The sequence below is a fragment of the Aphanomyces invadans genome (genome assembly GCF_000520115.1).
Source record: "Aphanomyces invadans strain NJM9701 unplaced genomic scaffold supercont1.13, whole genome shotgun sequence".
NCBI classification, from domain to species: domain Eukaryota; phylum Oomycota; class Saprolegniomycetes; order Saprolegniales; family Verrucalvaceae; genus Aphanomyces; species Aphanomyces invadans.
In genome coordinates this window covers 1,277,552-1,294,722 of record NW_008580158.1, presented here as the reverse complement: position 1 = coordinate 1,294,722, position 17,171 = coordinate 1,277,552, and the positions used below count along the sequence as shown (strand labels likewise).

Here is a 17,171-nt window from a genome sequence, read left to right as displayed (position 1 = left end):
CATTGGTCTCGCGTCAATCAATGACATGCATGCACACGCAGTCGGGGCGCCTGCTCAGCGACAGCACGACGGGCGCACATCCGTTGCACCGCGACAAGTAGGTGCTCAAGTCGGCCATCGGTGCGATCTTGTTGCCCATCCCCGCCGGCTCACACGTCCACTGAATCGCGCGGGGTCGAAGTTGTTGCATCGATGCTGGTACGCGTCGGCCATCCGCGAGACGTTCGCAGTGCCGTGCACGTCCCTCGAAGTAGATGGAGTCATCTAGTGCAGCGACCGATGTGGCTCTCCGTGTCGCCTTGGAGCCCGATGACAGTCTCGTCCACCAAGGTGCACGGAGACTATTGCAGAACCGTCGCGATATTTAGCATCGTTGGGTCGAAGGGACCTGTTCCGTTGATGGCGAGGATGTCGGTGTTGTCGGTGGAGAAGTTGGGTGGCAGCAACTGCTGCGCCACATTCGGGTTGATGTCAGACTTGAGCGAGAAGCAGTCGCCAAGCAGAGGCTCGCACAGAAACTCGATGCCCGGGGAGGACGAGTCGGCGCCTTTCACAACGACAGCAAACTGCGTCGGGTTAGTCGCGCTTTGGTCGCAACTGGGGCAACAAGAGGCGCCAAGAACGCGATCTTTCTCACGACCGTCGATTTGGTCGGTTGAACAATAGCCCTTCCGACGGCCTTGAGCGTGTGGCAACGTTGCCAGGCAACGATGTTCTCGAGTGACGACCGACTTGTCCATTCGCGACCGCAGGGTCACGACGTTGTCGCAGCTCGCACTTGGGTTTTTGTAACAAGGGACAAATGGCACCAGTCGTCGGGGGCGTCGGCGGACCCATTGGACCCGCACTCGTTGATGGGCATGGCAATCCACGCCAAAGGGTCCGACGGTTCAACTCCGCTCGCGACTTGGACCTCTCAGAAACCCGATTCGTCGCTGTTGTGGTGGTTGATCGACCAGCATCGAATGGCGTCGACAGTGACTTGTGCAGCGTGCGTTTGCCACGAAGACATATTCACATGCTCGCTTAGACAGACTCCAGGAGCGCCAGAAATTGCAGCTCCATCGACGTCGACAACATGACCATGATTAGAGTGATTCGTTCAACGAATCACTATGCCGATCCAACGAATTTCGTTGGATCGGCACGCGAAGAGCCGCCGACTGGGTGGCCGACAAGCGAAGCTTCCTCAAGTCCCTCGGTGCCACCCTTGTCGTTCCGTCTTAGCAAGATCGAGAAGTTCATTCGGTTTGGCCTCCAGCCTTCGACACTTCTCGAAGCGCATCACGCCCAGGCAGAGAGCTCGATCATGGTAGATGGAGGCGCTCACACAGATGGACAACCAAACGACTGCTTTTCGGGGTGCATTGCCCCCCTGTCGACGCTGGCAGGGTGCAAACTCAAACAGGACTGCTGTGATTACAGCCACGACGATCGAGTGAACGACCCGCTCGGTTACACGGTGGTTTCATGTCCATCTCGCCCACCCAGCGCAACACCCGACGATGGTGAGGCGCTCCATAAACCCTCGGCGCCAGCCTACGGCGAAGACGATTGCTCCACCGCGAAGTTCGACGTCTACGTCGGCCACTCGAGACTCGACTGTACCAGCACCACTGCCTACGGTCAAGGTGTCTGTGCGGAATTTGCGGCTACGACGAGGCGGAGATATCACGTACAACTTGAAAATGGCCACGTGCTTGATGAGTGTACGCGATGGTGATTTGGTCCAGACTCAGCGGACTGTGTAGAATCAAGAGATGGCCGTGTCGATTGTGCTGCCAGACTCTTTGAACGGCATCTCCGTCTACCCTACCGAGGTAGGTCCGCTGTCCACTCGGCCATCGTCCCCTTTGAATCTCACCACGCTTGGTAGGTGCTATTCACCCGCTACAACTTCCGTCAGCCCCAGTCCATTTCAGTACGGGCGACCGACGCGTCCGACCTCATTCGATTCGAGATCCGCCACGTCCCAAAACTAACATGGGCACCCGACCAGCAAGCCACTATCACGCCTGTGTCCGTGCAAATCATGCCCAAGCAAGCTCTATTTGTGTTTAGCTTTGGGTCGGGGTTATACGGGCGGCTTGGTGTGACCCATCGCTTCGACAAGCGCGATGCTAGCGCTAACACGCCGACCCCCCTCGATTCCAAGTGGCTCGTGCCAGCTCAAGTGGCCTGCGGCCTAGCCCACACCGCCATCATCGACGCAAACTCGCATTTGTATTGCTTTGGTAGGCCACGATGGTTAGTGCAACTGACTCGATGTCGTCCCTCGTCGGTGTTTACAGGACGGGGCAGTGAAGGGCAACTCGGCCAGCCGCACTTGGATCATGTCAAAACCCCGTCCGTCGTGCCCAAGCTCATGAACATGATGGTACGAGGTCACGAGTTCGAACCACTTTCATGTCGGTTCCGCACGTGAACTCAACCATACCACTCGCCAGGTGACCCACGTAGCTTGTGGAGCAAACCACACGTTGTGCATCGTGAGCAGTACGTGGGTATACGCGTGGGGAGACAACTCGTCGGGGCAGGTACGTTGCGGTGCTTGGGTCATGCTCCCCCTGACGTAGCTGTCGATGCCGTAGCTCGGGCTGAGCTTGAAGGCCAAACACCACCGCACCCCTGCTCGAGTACACAACCTCCCTCCCACACGCACCATCGTGTGTGCTGGGAACCATTCGTTTGCCGTGGACGTGGAGGGCGATGTGTTTGCCACGGGGTCCAACATTGGTAGCTCTCTGTCACTGCTGACAGCACGTCACGATGCATCGATTGTAGCTGGTCAACTCGGGTTTGGCGATTCGCAGCCCCGCGCGGCGTTTACGCAGGTGCCGCACCTGAGCCATGTCCAGCACTTGGCGTCGGGAATGTATCACGCCATTGCGCACACGAGTGTGCCGCTGGCCGTGATGGTGTGGGGGTGTGGCGGTCATGGTCGACTTGGTGTTGGCGACATCGAGTCGAGGACAACCCCCGTGTCCCTGGAAGTGGGTGCATGCATGCCTAAATTGCAGCGCTTGCTTCAGTACATGATGGTTAGACCTTCAACGGAACGCGGGTAAAGCAAGTCGCGGCGGGAGGCACACACTCGGCGCTAATCACCGAGGTTCGAGCCAAGCACCACCGACTACGTTTCTAAATGTTGTCGCTGGGGACAACTTAGTCCGGGGACCTCCTCATGTGGGGTGGGAATGCACACGGTCAAGTCGGCGACGGCCTCTACAGCGACCGCCTCGTGCCCCATCGCCTGCGACTCTTTCATGGCAAATACGTACGAGCCATGTAAAGCATGCAGGACCACCACGTTACGCTGATGTGTTGGATGCAGTGCGTTGGGAGAATGGCATTCTGTGGCTCTCGTTGACGACGCGTGCGTGTACGCATGGGGATTTGGCGAAGAAGGCCAGGTATGTGGTTGCAATACAATGGACACTCTGACGACCCTGGGTAACTAGCTGGGATTCGGAGACGACCGCAGCTCGAGCCTGCCACTCGTCGTGACCCCTCTGTCAGGCACGGCACCAGTGTCAGTGTCGTGCGGAGCCACACACACTATTGTTGTCACAATGCTCGAAGCAACATGCCACACGCAGCAAGTGAAAGACCGAGAGGTACACGTTCAGGGTCGCCCAGGTGCTTCTCACCGCTTGGACAAACTCGTCCAGTTCTCGGAATGTGCGGCATCTCGCGAGCGTCGACGGCTCACGTGGCGCAAGTCGATGCAGTGGAAGGGCAAGCATCCTTGTCGAAAGCGCGGTGTCGACTTCAACCGGCTCCGCTTGACTCCGCCCAGCACCACGTGTCAGCAACCAAACGCGACCAGCTCTACCGAACCAAGGCCGCCACCGACGCGGCCACATACTGCCCGGCCATTTCGTGAGCCCGCAGACGACAGCGCGGTCCACATCGTGCCGTGGAGGGAGCGCCCGTTGTCATCAAGACAGTCGCTTCGAATAGCCTTGCGGTAGGCAATGGGCCACCCAGCCACCTTGTCATGTCGAGTGTAGCCAAGAATTCCAAGCGATTGGATTGTTACAAAGACGGCTGCAGACTCCTCCACCCCCGTCGGTCCGCGTGTGTGCAGCCATTGCCGCCAAAGAAGCAACAATCAAGGCAAATGCCCTCATGGAGACTGCAGATCCGTTCGCATCACTGCTCCATCATGAGACGCCATGTCCTCCGAAAAAGCCATCACGTAGGGACCTGCGCCCACAGACAGCACCACTACGGCAACGGACACTGGAACAACCAGCGGTGCGCCATCCTAAACAACTGCAGCGCAACGATAGCTTGGCTGAATTGCTCGATGACGACGATGAAGATGAAGAGATTGACCACGTTCTTGCGGAGGAAATGCATTGGATCGACTAAGGGGAACCATAACCAAAGCAGCAAAAAGGGGAAGTTTATCCAAATGCATCAGGGGGAACTTGTGGATTTCGCAACGGGCGGAGCAGAGTCCAAGGGGCCGACCGTTGGGGGTGGCGTGGCAGCAAGCACAGGATCCAAGGGGGCTGTAGCAGGGGCCGGCGTCGGGACAGTCGGGGGCGGCGGCACTGACGACGCGTAAGTGAACGGCGACTTCTTGAATGGGAACGTCGTGGATGGGAATGCCGAGATCGGGTTGGGCACGTGTTGTCCCACTTGCTGCACCACTTGCTGGGTCACGGGGCCAGCCAACGCCGCCGCCGTGGACAACAACGATTGAATTCCGATGCTTACCATACCCGCAACGTCTTGGGCCTAATCACAGCGAGCGTGAGCTATCTCTGAAGAGCAGACACCGCGACTACGTTGTTGGGGATGTCGCCTAACGCAATGGCTTCTTCGATGCGGCGATCGAGGAACTTCCACGTTTCTTCGTGGTTGGGCGAATGGTCCGACAGCATAAACAACTCTACGCGATCAAATGAGTCGCTGGAACCATCGATCAAACTCGATGAGGTGAGCGATACGTCGTGGGGAATGGGAGAGGTACCTGTCGCAGTGTACACTCCCGTGAGCACCGCACGCTTGGTGTACCTGATCGACCAGCATGAATGGCCGTCCTGGGAACGATCGTAACCTTACCATGACATGTCTGTGGTGCGGTCGCCCGCGAAGACCCAAATGTCGTCAATCATTTCTGCCAGCTTCTTCATGGTCGTAGGGGCGTTCTGCGGCAAGGCTCCAAGAGCCATCGCTTGCGGCCACACGCTGATGTATGGCGCCAAGAGCTCCAAACGAACTCGAATGCCGCGCTTGAGGCGGTCCGTCACCGGAATGTCGACAACGGTGCTTTCTGCAGCCAACTTGTCTTGAACCGTGTGCTGGAGGTCGTCCATAAAGTACTCGACCAGCTCGATGGGACCACGAGGAAACATGCCATGCGCCACGGAGGGGTAACCAGCATCGCGGGCCCCACTACCGAGGGATTCAATGCTCCATCTACGTTGTACCCATCAGAATCATGGGACAGCACGACGTCGAGATATATGGACATACCCCTGCGTCTTCACATGGTTCAACGCGCACGACAAGATGAGTTGGCTCGGGTCTTGTTGCTGGGTGGCTGATGCCGCGGCGGTGGCTGGTTGAGCCGTGCTGAAGCATCGGGTGACCAAAGTCGCGCGGCGGGAAGCAAGGCGAAGCATGTTCATGCTGCTCAGCGAATTCCACAATTTAGGTCCATTGAAGTCGAAGCCGTTACAGCCAATTTTATTGACGAAAAGCTTTCTTTTCCAATCTTTACCTACATATTGTATTTCGAGACATGAATTTTAAAACATGGCGAAGAAGTGCCGGATAATGGACTGTATCCGGTTGTCTGGATATGCTTGGAATTGTCCACCATGCCAACGACCGTTGCCGAAGCGTCCGCCGTAAGGCGTCGTGCTTCTCCAAGGAGACACTCAATGGAATCAACCTGCGCTAGGAAGCAACGAAGAGCATCGATGAGGCAAAGCCCCCAAGAGCCGGTGGATTATACACAGCGCCAAAGATTCACATTCCAACTTTCTTCGCTTGGGTACCACTGCTTCGACGACTTCGTGTCGTTTGGTGACTCATCACCTGGTCCAGGACCAGTTGAATGAAAACGACAGCCACGTGCGGCAAGCATCGCCTGTTGGCAGCGATACCGAGGTAGGCTACACGTCATCTCAGCATGCTGATCATCTGAGGGAACAAACTCAGTCGCTGAAGCAAGTTGCCAAAGCCAACTTGAAGCGCTTGCAGGAGAGCTCAGCACGAACGCTGCAGCTCCTGAAAGGTCACAAAGATAAGTCTCTAGAGTTGACTGACGCCGAGAAGAAGCGATTGTTGTGCAAAGAAAACATTCAGGCGTTGCAAGACCAGCTCAAATCGACTATTCAACAGCGACCGCACATTCGTCTTGCGGTCCCCGAGACTCGTTCGGCCCTTCGTAGTAGCAAGGACGCGGATGCCCCACCACAAAAGCGAGTCGAGAAGCACGTCAAGTTCGCCGCCGCGCCCGATGAGACCTTCATGACCGTTCCCGACGTCAAATCGACTTTGGAAAGACACTTACAGACTCGATTGCGGACCACCTCGGCAACCCACCAAACGCAGCCAAGAGTATCTCATCACCACGGCCATCCATCCAAACGCCACCAACCACCTCTGCATTCCTCGTCTACGCCCACCGACGTCTCGCGCCGTACCGATCAGAACACGCAGCCACTGCGGCGAACTCGACCGCGTCGCCTTCGCAGACATCCGGCGAAATCGTCGATGAACAAGACAACCAGCCATGCCTTCCTTCGGCGTGCTCCTCGCAAGCTTGTGTTCTTGAAAGCTCTTCCTTCAACGTCGGTGTGTATCAGTTGGGCCAATGTACAGTCTCCTCGAACCGTCCTGCTTGCTAGATGCCACCTACGGACCAACCTGACCAGACGAACCTTTCGATCAGTGAGCGACAAGCCTCTGAAAGTGCGGTGATACTTCGCCACCGCCGACGATATCCGCGACGCCTGGAGGTGAGTGCTTGCATCCGCCCCTTGTCTCTCTGATGCTAGACTTGAAGAACCCCATCTTCTTGCATCCACGCTTCCCTCCGTATGCCTCATCCCGCCATTACACGACCGAGTACCAAGAGCAATTTCGCTCGCCGCAATTGCGCTCCCGACCATTGCTGCTCAAGTAGTAGCTCTCTCTCTCGTAAACTACAACACGTCTTTGTTATGAGTCGAACGAATGTGTGCTGCCGCTTCCTCGACGGCATTGACGGCCCTACCAGTGCCTCGCCAAGCTCAGCTTCGAGCGAAACCCCATGCATTCATCGCGTCGAGAACCTCGGAGGCTGCCACAACTGCCCGTGCGCAAAGTCCCTGTGCTTGAGATGATGGACGACGCCCGTCAACGCCTCGTGGGGGGGGACCTCAAGACCGGTGTGCCTGTCGTGATCGCAACGGATCCGTGCGTCGTGGATTTTGCGACTATGTTCAACGAGGCGGCTTTGATTGCGGTGGGACCGATCCGTCGCTTTGGGTTTTCCAGCTCTCCGTCCTCTGATGGATCCCTGTAGACAAGGCCGTCGTTGCACCTGATGTCGTCGAAGGTCTGGAATCACCAACCTGCGAAGGCCGTTGCGGTTGCGACGAGGGGCGGGGAGTGGTCAAGAGGCTGAACAAGTCGCTGTTGTGGAATGTCGCCTGCAATGCGTTCAACCACACAATCGCGTTGGAGAGGGCGTCTGCGGCATGGGGTCGATCCTACCGCGTTCGCGTGGGCGGCAGTCCAGTCGAGGCATTGGTTTACGTCGGGGAATTTGGACAGCACACGTCGCACGAGGTTCTGCTTGGAGAATACTCGTCACGATGAGCAGCATCGATTTGGCTTGGAACGCCGGCGCAACGGCCAGCCATTCGTACAAGAAGCACCCCACGGTCCGTGCGTCGATTTTGTGTTGTCGTCGCTACCTTTGCATAATTCGAGGGAGCATGCCATGTCGCGGTCGTTGAGCTAGATGCAAGCAACATGGGCAGGACAGACGAGGACAGCCGAGCTTCGGGCTGTATTTGAGCCGAGGCAACCATGTCGTCCAGCGCTCGAGCGACGCCGAAATTCTCGAGTGTCACGATCCCCATCGATGTGAAAAGCTGCTCAACGACATGCAGGCCACGACGACGATACCTGGGGCTTGATGTCCCTGGGGACAAGTGACTCCAAGAACACTTCTCGCATGTTTCCACGAACGATAGGCAGGCCGCGAAAGTACCTAGGAAAGCTGAACATGACCGTCGGGTTCAAAGACCACAATCCAGGACGGCATATCCACATGGTAGTCAGCTCATGCGTGGCACCAGACATTGTATGGCATGCGCTACGCCAGGCGCTCACAAGTAGCTCCGTTTCCTATTCAACGCCGCCTGCCACTGTCTGGGGTCGATGGAGCCCCGCGACAGCAACCTCGACAGAACCAAGAAGGAAATAAATATATGTGTTAAGTTAGCGAACTTGCAACAAACGGTTGGTGCCACAAGTCGTCCCATAATGTCGTCGTCGTTGATGCATGCTTGAAGCACTTGAGCTCGGCGCGAAGGGCGATCGCGGCTTCCTTCATGGAGAGCCGCTGTGTTGGGTCCACTTCCAGCATCGTCTCAATCAGCTCCATGACGGATTCGGAGAAGAGCGACTCCATGTGCCACAAGTTGACGAGCGAATGGACGCCGTAGGCCTCCAGCATGGCAAAACGTTTGTCCGTGACGCACGGGAGGTTCACGGGAGGCACACCCGTGATGAGCATGAATAGCATGATTCCGACGGACCACACGTCCGCTTTGCAGGGATCGTACGATTCGCACGCATAAACTTCAGGGGCCATGTATTGCACCTTCCCCACGCGATCGTTGCATGCCACTGGCAACATGACGGCAAGCCCAAAGTCGCAGACGCGGCAGCTCCATTTCGCATCCAAGAGGACGTTTTCAAGCGTCAAGTCACGGTGGGCCACGCCTTGCATGTGCATGTGTTGGACGGCGCTAGCTACTTGGGCCATGTAATCGAGTGCTCTCGACACGGGCAACCGTGTGTGGCGCTTCAGTTCCGTGTACAGGTCACCGTTCGGGCAGTAATCGAAGACCATGTGGAGATTACCGTCGATGTGGAAACTCCGTCGCATGGGAAGGACGTGCCGATGCTGGGCCAGGCGAAGATGCACCCGCGCTTCGGCAAATGCGTCGGCGGTGGCTACGACCCGTTTGATCGCGACAAGTGAATCGGTGGCCTCGTCACGGCACAACAGGATGCTGCCGTGCAGAGCAGGCGCGAGCTCGGTCTCGACTTGATACTGCATAATGGAAAGTGCCCCTCGAGTTGCATCACCCGTTGATTCACACTATCGATTCCGTCTTCGCAATCCCCTCGGCAAAGAACCGGCTGACGCGCATCTCAGATGGCGATAATGAAACGTTCGTTCAAAATAGACTACCACTTGGTAGGATACCTTGGTTAGTATACGTTTGGTTGTTCCGTACCCAACATCGCCGTTAGGCCTTGTAGCTTGCCGGTATCACAGCAGGACGTGAGCTGATGCGTGTAGGATCGAAGTGCACACATCGTCATGAGGTCAGGGTAAGAGTATATCGAAGTGAGCGCGTTTGACATGTGGAAAGAAGTCCGAATGCGCCCCAAGCGCAGATGGTCGCTCATATATGATGTCATCCATTCGAACGAATGGATCAAGAAGCAAATACCCTCCGTACAGCACCAGAGCAACGTACTGGCACAAGTGAAGTCGCTTCGTCATCTCAAACCCTTCGCCGACCGCAGCAAAGCGGAGGGCGGAGGTTGGGCGGTGAATTTTGCGCGTGGTACCACTGAACAGGCCTCGTCAGAATAGTCGCATTGTGTGCGTTGGGCGATTCAAATTAGTTTCTGATTTTCGGTTGGAGGCTTGATTTTACAATGATGTCGTCGAATACACATACAAATGTGAAGCTTAATTTCATTCCCTTGTGTGTGAACGTGCCTAAATGTCACCCAGTACATTTTAGTACATTTAGGATGCGCACAATAAACGTGTGTGGGTGGGCAATAAAGCCTCGTCGTAAATCCGTGTAGCGATGTACCCTCATGTGCCACCATTTCTATACATTTAACAAGGAACAGCACAACGAGGTTTATGAAATATGGTGGGCGAGGACAGGTGTGGCACAACGAACGAACGATGGTGAAGTGGCCGGAATTGGCGTAGAGTGGCTCCACATGGGTCATGTCGTCCGAACCGCGCAGCGGTTCTCATGTTCAATTCTCTCGGGTGGCATCGCCTGCGATCGTCGACGACTGCGGCCCCCAACCGCAAAGGTTCGTCCGGCCATGCCAAGTCGAGTTGCTGCTGTCGTGCCACCTTGGGAAGCCAATATCTCCGTCGCCACGTTTCGAATATCATGCAATGCAAATTCTCGATTCGATGGGGATGTGGCCGAGGGGATAGACACGGGGCCACGCGTTGTCGGTTCAAGCGGTGTTGTGACCCCGTCCAGGTGCCGTTACGGTGCCGATGAGGTGGAAGACGGGAATGTTCAAACATCGTGAGGAACGCATCCGGTGTAACTCTGCGGTTGCTTTGTCGTCGGTCTGGCACGTGAGGTGTAATTTTTGGACGGAATTTCTCGATCCTGGTCGATACACGATCGACGGGCAACTAAAATATGGTGGCACGTCATGGACATGCCGGTGAACGTCATCACCGCGAACAACGTGTCGCGCGACTGCCGAGTGTCGCTCTGCTGAATGGAACAAGCAATGCGTACTCAACAGCCCGAGCACGACTTGTCACAGCGAGCTCTGACCAGAGAAAGCCGCTGAAGAACATCATTGTGATGAACACGTCCATGTCCCGCGTCATACAGGCATACAGGGTGAACTGGTCCACCTGTGGACAATAGAACTGAGAAGGCGTCTTCATTCCCCCGATACACCCCGGCGCGGAGGATGGCTGGGTAGACACAGCTCCGGTGGGTTTCAAATATTCATAACCCAATGCAACGGCGCATTCGAACCATCGCGGCATCACGCCCTGTCCACGTTATGGCTACGCCAACGCCAAGGGTGGCAGCGCCGTCCACGACACATGTGGGTGAACCTGGGATTACTGTACGGCAGAAGGTGAAAAACATTTCCACGGTGACTACATCTGCGTGTAGCATCTCTACGTACCAAGGCATCCAACATCACGCGAGTTGCATCTTCCGTTCGCGGCTGCTCCGGCGACGTCGAATTCGTTTCACGTTGACGAGATGTCTATTCTACGGATATAGTGTGCCAAACGGTATCCGTATCCGGAAAATGTAACAGTTATAATAAAATGCGTCGTACAATTGAACATATTTCATGCATGATAATAAAAAAGTTTTCCAACGCGCCAGTCACGAGACTTACCGCGCCGAAGACGCAACGATGAAGCGAAGGTGCGACGGCCGCGCCTCGACCATCGTACACCACTTGCGGCATCGAGAACTTCAGCACCGCTATGCCCCCCAACCGCCACGCTATGAGCGAGCTCATATGCTGTCGTACTTGTCATGGGACTCTTCGACAACGATCAACCCGAACGGGCGAGTCGAGCTCTACGTGAAGCGACCGCTCCTGATGACATTGCGCAGCGACAGGCAGGACGTGTACATGAGCCAAGATGAAACGTATGAACATCGTATACCTCCCTTCCATGTCGCATTTAGCGAGAAGCGGATGCATGGCACACTGCTTGCAGTGGCAGACGAAGAAGGGTGGGTGAGTCTCTTCACCACCCACGACAGAAAGCCCCATTTGCCACAACATCACCAGTCTTGTAACCACGGTACGATACGAACAATCGATCGTTCGTGCAGGACTCACAGCGTTTGCATAAAGAGCGACCCATGTCCAAGTTCTCGGCACATCAAAATGCCATCTTTGACTTGATTTGGTGCAGCGACGACGCACACATTGCGACTGCATCTGGCGACCAGCATCTCAGCGTATGGGACGTCGAAACGTCTGCCAAGCTGTGCCACTTCGAAGGCCACTCCATGAGTGTCAAATGCGTCCGACAGATGCCTGGCAGCCCGCATGTATTTGCGTCAGGGTCGCGGGACGGCAACGTGTACTTCTGGGATACGCGGCATCCCTATCCAGTCTCGAGTGATCCAAACGGGGTGGCGACGTTCCGGCCCGTGGATAGCTGCATTCGATGTCATGACTTTGACTCGTCTGCGACGGACAGACGCAAGAAGCGGCGGATGTCGATCCCGAATGCCCAACGCAGCGTCACGTGCGTCGAGTTTACTGGCGACGGCAACCAGCTCATTTCGTCCGGCGCTGTGGATGGGTACAGTGTTTGTCATGCGTTGCTCGAGACATTGCTAACTCGGTGTGTGTACCTTCGTAGCATGGTCAAATTTTGGGACTTGCGCGCCATGGAAAAGGACGCATTTAAGCTCGTGCGATCGTTCAGCTGTTTGAATCCAAACGGCAGGCGGTACGGTATCTCGTCGCTCACGTTGGACCACACCAAGACCAAGTTGCTCGTGAGTGCCGCCAGCAACGACATCTTTCTTTACGACCTCGTGCGAGCAACGAACGACCCGGTTGCCAAATATTATGGCCACAAAAACTCGTCCTTTTATGGTACGCTCAAACAGCGCTCACTTTCCGGTCGTCTCAACTACCGTGATGTTGTCCCCAGTCAAGTCAGGCTTCAGCCCGGACAGCAACTTCGTCGTGAGTGGGTCCGTCGACCACAACGTGTACATTTGGGATGCCCAGTCCGCCGGCGCCCCTGCCGTCGTCCTCCGTGGCCACGAGGGCGAAGTTAGCAGCGTCGTTTGGTGCAAAGCGGACTTTTCCAAGATCGCTAGCTGCTCCGACGATGGCACTGTCCGCGTGTGGCACATGGGCCATGACATGGACGAGACCTCCATGCTACAGAACACAACGTCGTCATGCGGCAGGGGCTGTCACGTCGGTCGCGCAGAAGTGTATCCCGAGTCGCCAATGCCATCGTCAACCATCCATGGGCTCGTCGTTGCGCATGCTCCCCCTGCATCGGTGACGATATCACCGGCGGCCGCCGCGACAACGAGTCGACCTTCCGCCGCTGCAGCTCAACCCACGACGTTGCACCACTTCTGGAAATAGTGTTTCGTTGGCTGCCGAGAAGAACCAAAACCCCACGTATTTATCTCGTGCACCCACACAAACAAGTGCAGCCCAAAAACTAGGGAGAATGACGATGGAATTATGTGGACCAGTACAAGTCTTGCTCAATGTCGAAAGTAGAGGCATCTTGGACCTTGGAGGCGTCGGCCACTTTGGTTGCCTTGGGCATGACCACAAAGGACGCGTCGGTCGCAATACCACACTGATTGTTCTTGTTGCGAGACATCAGAATGTAACCATCGAGGCCCCACCCCGTGCCCCACGAGTTTTTGATCAGCCAGAAGTCCTTGCCCTTGTAGTTGCCGTACCCCACAGCCGAAACACCATGGTCGAGCTCGTCGTATCCATTCTTGCACAGCGACCACGAAAACACACCGTGGCGGTACAGCTGGAACAAAAAGCTCGAGGCATCGATTGCGACCGACACCACGGCGTGGTTGGCAACCGCTGCTTTGAGCGCATTTTCGTCGCCCGACGTCACGTTCACGTACGAGGTGAAGTGGCCGATCGCTTTGTCGTCCTTGGCCAAGCACTTGCCCTTGGATTGCGCTGTGTAGGGATAGTCGGCTTCCTTGTCAATTTTCCCGCCATGATTTTGAATGATCTCAACGAATCCATGCGACATTTCCCCGCCGTGGTTGCAATCGTCGGCACCGCCGTCGACACAGTCCACAAGTTCTTGTTCCGAAAACGATTCGAGAGTTCCCGTCGACAAAGCATACGCACTCTCTAACGACGCCACGGCCGAAAATGCCCAGCACGAACCGCATTGTCCTTGGTTTTTCACAGGAGTCACGGCGTTGTGCTTGCGCCAGTCCCACGAGTCGGGAACGCCGTCATTTTGGTTCACGTACGTAGACGTCGCACGACTGGGGGCTCCCGATCGTTTGAAGCCAAGCATGCGCTTGTATTCGTCGTCGGTCAAGTCGGCCAAGTCTATGCGCACATAGAGTCGAAATTTGCCATGCAGTTGGAGCATTCAGTGTTCGGACGTACGGTTCAACCCCAAGGCAAACGTGTGCTCGCCCGAGTCGTAGCCTCGGTTGTGTTCTTCGATACGGCGCAGGTTCGTTTGGAACGCCTTGAACCGCTTCATGACCAACGGGTGGTCATCGCCGTGATGTCGGTAGTCCTTGTCATAGTCTGCCATATACTGCACGAACGCGGCAACGTCCTTCAAGTTGGCCGTTTCGTCGCTTTGGAACGCTTGGACAGCGGCAACAACGGCGGCAACGACGAACGTCTTCATGTAGGATGGGGAATTCGCAAATGATTCCAAGTGAAGTATGGTCGAGAAGGAGCGAGGGAAGAAGCGATCTTTCCTGTTTCAAGTAAAACGTGGTTCGTTTTAAGTTAAAAACGTGGAAGAATCTACTGCCACGCCACGTAGACCAAGGCAAAAATCTCAATGACGCTGTTGAAGTACATAAAACGTATACGATGAACTTAAAAACGTGCTACGATTGAGACATGATTCAGACCCCAAGTGTTGATCTTTCGATCATGAGCATTTTGATTGGTCAACGAAGTGTTTATTCTACTATCGGATTGGTTGATTTTCAGCATCTCGTGTAATTAGCCAATCAAACAACATTATTCACCTACCCCTGAAAAGTTATAGCCAATCAACACGCGTTAAGATCCTTCGGCATCACACTCGAGCGAGGGGCGCACATCCTTCACGGATGAACCGACTTCGAGTGCAGCTTTGTCATCCTCGGTTTGGTCGGCCCGTGCCCCAGCGAACTATGGCGACAGAAGCAGAACGAGCCAATGCCGCTGTCGAGCCCAAGGGCTACGAGCCCACGATTTTTGACAAGATCATCCGCCGCGAAATCCCTGCATCTGTCGTGTTTGAGAACGACAAAGTTCTGGCCTTTCGCGACATTGCGCCGCAAGCTCCCGTGCATGTAATTGTAATTCCGAAAGTTCGCGACGGCCTCACGCGTATTGCCAACGCGGAGGAGCGCCACAAGGAAATCCTTGGCGAATTGCTCTACTCGGCTTCCGTCGTTGCCAAGAACGAACAGCTCGACGAAGGCTACCGCATCGTCATCAACGACGGGCCACGCGGACTCCAATCCGTATACCATCTCCATTTGCACATCCTCGGCGGCCGCACGCTCAGCTGGCCGCCCGGTTGACCTCGTCCATGCCACAGGCACACTGATATAATGCAGAGTCTTGTGGTGTTTTTATTGTTCGTCCTTTCTTACAGTAATTATCGTTCCCCGCAGTAACGGCAATTTCGAACGCAAGAATCAGCGCCTGCCCATTGCCGCCGCTACGATGTTCCGTGACGAGTGCAAGCTCCTCTTTGTGCTGCCGATGCATGCAGTGACGTTCAGCCCAGCTTTCCTTATCACGCCTCAACCCACGTCAACGTTGGCAATCCTCATCTTCATCGCAGCGGTGGCCTCGAGCATCGCGTTCAGTGCGTCGTCCACCTGGAAAGGTCGGTGCATCTGCGGCCGCCTCCCTATTTGCACGTTGTCGTGGCTCTACACGAGTTTGCATGCGTCGATCGTGGTCGTGTCTGTCTTTTCGATCCGGCACTTCTTGCTGCCGTTTCTGTCGACATCGTCGTTCCAAGACAACTGCCGCATGTCTGCGGCCCTCCAAGCAAATACGGCCGGTCTCTCGTGCCCCGACCTTCAATCGTATGTAGCCACGTCACTGGTGCTTCAGACTGCTTCCGTTGCGGTAAGCTTCTTCATGCTCGTCCTTGGCCATCGCATTTCCAAAAAGCAATTGATCGAATACCGTCGCGTAAAGAAGGAACTCGAGAGGCACCAGTCCAACAACACTCCATCATCTGCTTCATCTTCGGACGCGTCGCTCTTGATTCAGCATCCAGCCTAATTGCCACTAATATCGAACAACGCACTGCTAACACGATCTCATGCTTCGACCAATCCCTCGTGCTGGGACTGTTCAGATCACCTGTTAAAAGCTGGCAGGAGCTACAACGTACACTACGCCTTGCGCGTCTTGAGGAAGCGGGCGAGTCGAGGAGTGATCATGAGGGTCACAGCCAGCCGGACTGGCTCCGTGAACTTGGTGGCGACCCATGCAATGAGGAATGTTCCCGTGGTTGGACTCACGTCGGGGACGTTAAAGTGGGCGCCAAGACCGATTGACTTAGTCCACTCCGTCAGCTTGTTTGTGGCCGTCACAATATTGAACGCCTCGTTTTTGTCTTCACTGTCGGTGGCCTTGGACGGTGCGGCCGTTGACAGCACTCCTGTTTCGATCGCAACAAACATCGATCCCAACGTCACCACGTATACGCCGAGATACGTTCCAACACCAACCCAACCGTACTTGTTCCACAGGTCCTTGAACTTTTGGAGAGGGCCGCCCGCTGTGGTGATCGGTGGAGGGGTCGAGCTGGTGCTGTTCAAGCGAAACGACAACGGGCGTGGGCGCACCAAGTTGGCCTTGACTGTGACTCGGGGAGTTCCAACGACTTGCAAGACTGCCGGTACCGTTGTTGTCGCGGATTTCGCCGCCAACATCGGCGCCACACATCGCCGCAACATCCTCTCAGAGTGTGGCAACGGGAGTCACATATAGAAGTCGCATTTAATTGGCTAAATTTTAACCAATGGCATTTGCCCACTCATGGATGTTTCCCGAAGGTGTCACGAACATCATGGCTACCCCCTCGTGGCGGCGTGGCCAAGTGGACGATCACGATGGGACCATCGATAGCTGCTGAGAGTCATAGCCTTGCTAGTGGAGCACCACACATTCTGCCAGCATTTGTTCGATGGGAAAACTGGACAATGAAGTGTGAACACACCCGCAACGTCATTTCATTTCGCCCTCATCAACCTGTGTCTGACTCCAACGTGGCCTGTTTCAAGTAAAACGTGGTTCGTTTTAAGTTAAAAACGTGGAAGAATCTACTGCCACGCCACGTAGATTAAGGCAAAAATCTCAATGACGCTGTTGAAGTACATAAAACGTATACGATGAACTTAAAAACGTGCTACGATTGAGACATGATTCAGACCCCAAGT

At 55.4% G+C, this 17,171-nt stretch overlaps 10 protein-coding genes across 12 annotated transcripts; 6 read left to right on the top strand and 4 right to left on the bottom strand.

Annotated features, from left to right (window-relative positions):
- Positions 1-1,505: 1,505 nt before the first annotated feature.
- On the top strand, positions 1,506-3,886 carry H310_07325 (hypothetical protein; the record flags this gene model as incomplete). Its single annotated transcript, XM_008872703.1, has 12 exons — positions 1,506-1,709; positions 1,752-1,820; positions 1,877-2,234; positions 2,292-2,377; positions 2,448-2,537; positions 2,592-2,736; positions 2,785-2,993; positions 3,047-3,112; positions 3,170-3,288; positions 3,335-3,413; positions 3,462-3,639; positions 3,672-3,886. The coding sequence occupies 12 exons, from the start codon at positions 1,506-1,508 to the stop codon at positions 3,884-3,886; spliced, it is 1,818 nt and encodes a 605-aa protein (XP_008870925.1).
- Positions 3,887-4,322: 436 nt separating this feature from the next.
- Positions 4,323-5,656, bottom strand: H310_07324 (rpsU-divergently transcribed protein). The gene is made up of 5 exons (XM_008872702.1): positions 5,491-5,656; positions 5,077-5,433; positions 4,985-5,028; positions 4,800-4,903; positions 4,323-4,749 (listed from the first exon to the last, which is right to left on the bottom strand). The coding sequence occupies exons 1-5, from the start codon at positions 5,643-5,645 to the stop codon at positions 4,426-4,428; spliced, it is 984 nt and encodes a 327-aa protein (XP_008870924.1). The 5' UTR covers positions 5,646-5,656; the 3' UTR covers positions 4,323-4,425.
- Positions 5,657-5,821: 165 nt separating this feature from the next.
- On the top strand, positions 5,822-7,197 carry H310_07323 (hypothetical protein). Of its 3 annotated transcripts, none has more exons than XM_008872701.1 (6): positions 5,822-5,867; positions 5,921-6,013; positions 6,067-6,129; positions 6,181-6,815; positions 6,873-6,983; positions 7,031-7,197. In XM_008872701.1, exons 1-5 carry the CDS (start codon positions 5,838-5,840, stop codon positions 6,943-6,945), a joined length of 894 nt encoding a protein of 297 aa, XP_008870923.1. In that variant the 5' UTR covers positions 5,822-5,837; the 3' UTR covers positions 6,946-6,983; positions 7,031-7,197. The 3 variants fall into 3 exon arrangements, with proteins under 3 accessions (XP_008870923.1, XP_008870921.1, XP_008870922.1); XM_008872699.1 differs by having other exon boundaries at positions 6,181-6,819; XM_008872700.1 differs by having other exon boundaries at positions 6,181-6,819; positions 6,873-7,197.
- Positions 7,198-7,348: 151 nt separating this feature from the next.
- On the top strand, positions 7,349-7,531 carry H310_07322 (hypothetical protein; the record flags this gene model as incomplete). Its single annotated transcript, XM_008872698.1, has 1 exon — positions 7,349-7,531. One exon carries the CDS (start codon positions 7,349-7,351, stop codon positions 7,529-7,531), a length of 183 nt encoding a protein of 60 aa, XP_008870920.1.
- An 893-nt stretch (positions 7,532-8,424) lies between these two features.
- H310_07321 (serine/threonine protein kinase) lies at positions 8,425-9,374 on the bottom strand. Its single transcript, XM_008872697.1, has one exon. The coding sequence runs from the start codon at positions 9,299-9,301 to the stop codon at positions 8,450-8,452; it is 852 nt and encodes a 283-aa protein (XP_008870919.1). The 5' UTR covers positions 9,302-9,374; the 3' UTR covers positions 8,425-8,449.
- Positions 9,375-11,377: 2,003 nt separating this feature from the next.
- H310_07320 (hypothetical protein) lies at positions 11,378-13,261 on the top strand. The gene is made up of 4 exons (XM_008872696.1): positions 11,378-11,806; positions 11,860-12,316; positions 12,377-12,615; positions 12,674-13,261. Exons 1-4 carry the CDS (start codon positions 11,407-11,409, stop codon positions 13,123-13,125), a joined length of 1,548 nt encoding a protein of 515 aa, XP_008870918.1. The 5' UTR covers positions 11,378-11,406; the 3' UTR covers positions 13,126-13,261.
- On the bottom strand, positions 13,107-14,416 carry H310_07319 (hypothetical protein). The gene is made up of 2 exons (XM_008872695.1): positions 14,143-14,416; positions 13,107-14,082 (listed from the first exon to the last, which is right to left on the bottom strand). The coding sequence occupies exons 1-2, from the start codon at positions 14,393-14,395 to the stop codon at positions 13,226-13,228; spliced, it is 1,110 nt and encodes a 369-aa protein (XP_008870917.1). The 5' UTR covers positions 14,396-14,416; the 3' UTR covers positions 13,107-13,225.
- Positions 14,417-14,790: 374 nt separating this feature from the next.
- Positions 14,791-15,344, top strand: H310_07318 (hypothetical protein). The gene has a single exon (XM_008872694.1). It carries the CDS (start codon positions 14,832-14,834, stop codon positions 15,288-15,290), a length of 459 nt encoding a protein of 152 aa, XP_008870916.1. The 5' UTR covers positions 14,791-14,831; the 3' UTR covers positions 15,291-15,344.
- H310_07317 (hypothetical protein) lies at positions 15,322-16,703 on the bottom strand. Its single transcript, XM_008872693.1, has one exon. It carries the CDS (start codon positions 16,686-16,688, stop codon positions 16,122-16,124), a length of 567 nt encoding a protein of 188 aa, XP_008870915.1. The 5' UTR covers positions 16,689-16,703; the 3' UTR covers positions 15,322-16,121.
- H310_07316 (hypothetical protein) lies at positions 15,378-16,740 on the top strand. The gene has a single exon (XM_008872692.1). The coding sequence runs from the start codon at positions 15,436-15,438 to the stop codon at positions 16,006-16,008; it is 573 nt and encodes a 190-aa protein (XP_008870914.1). The 5' UTR covers positions 15,378-15,435; the 3' UTR covers positions 16,009-16,740.
- The last annotated feature ends 431 nt before the right edge of the window (positions 16,741-17,171 follow it).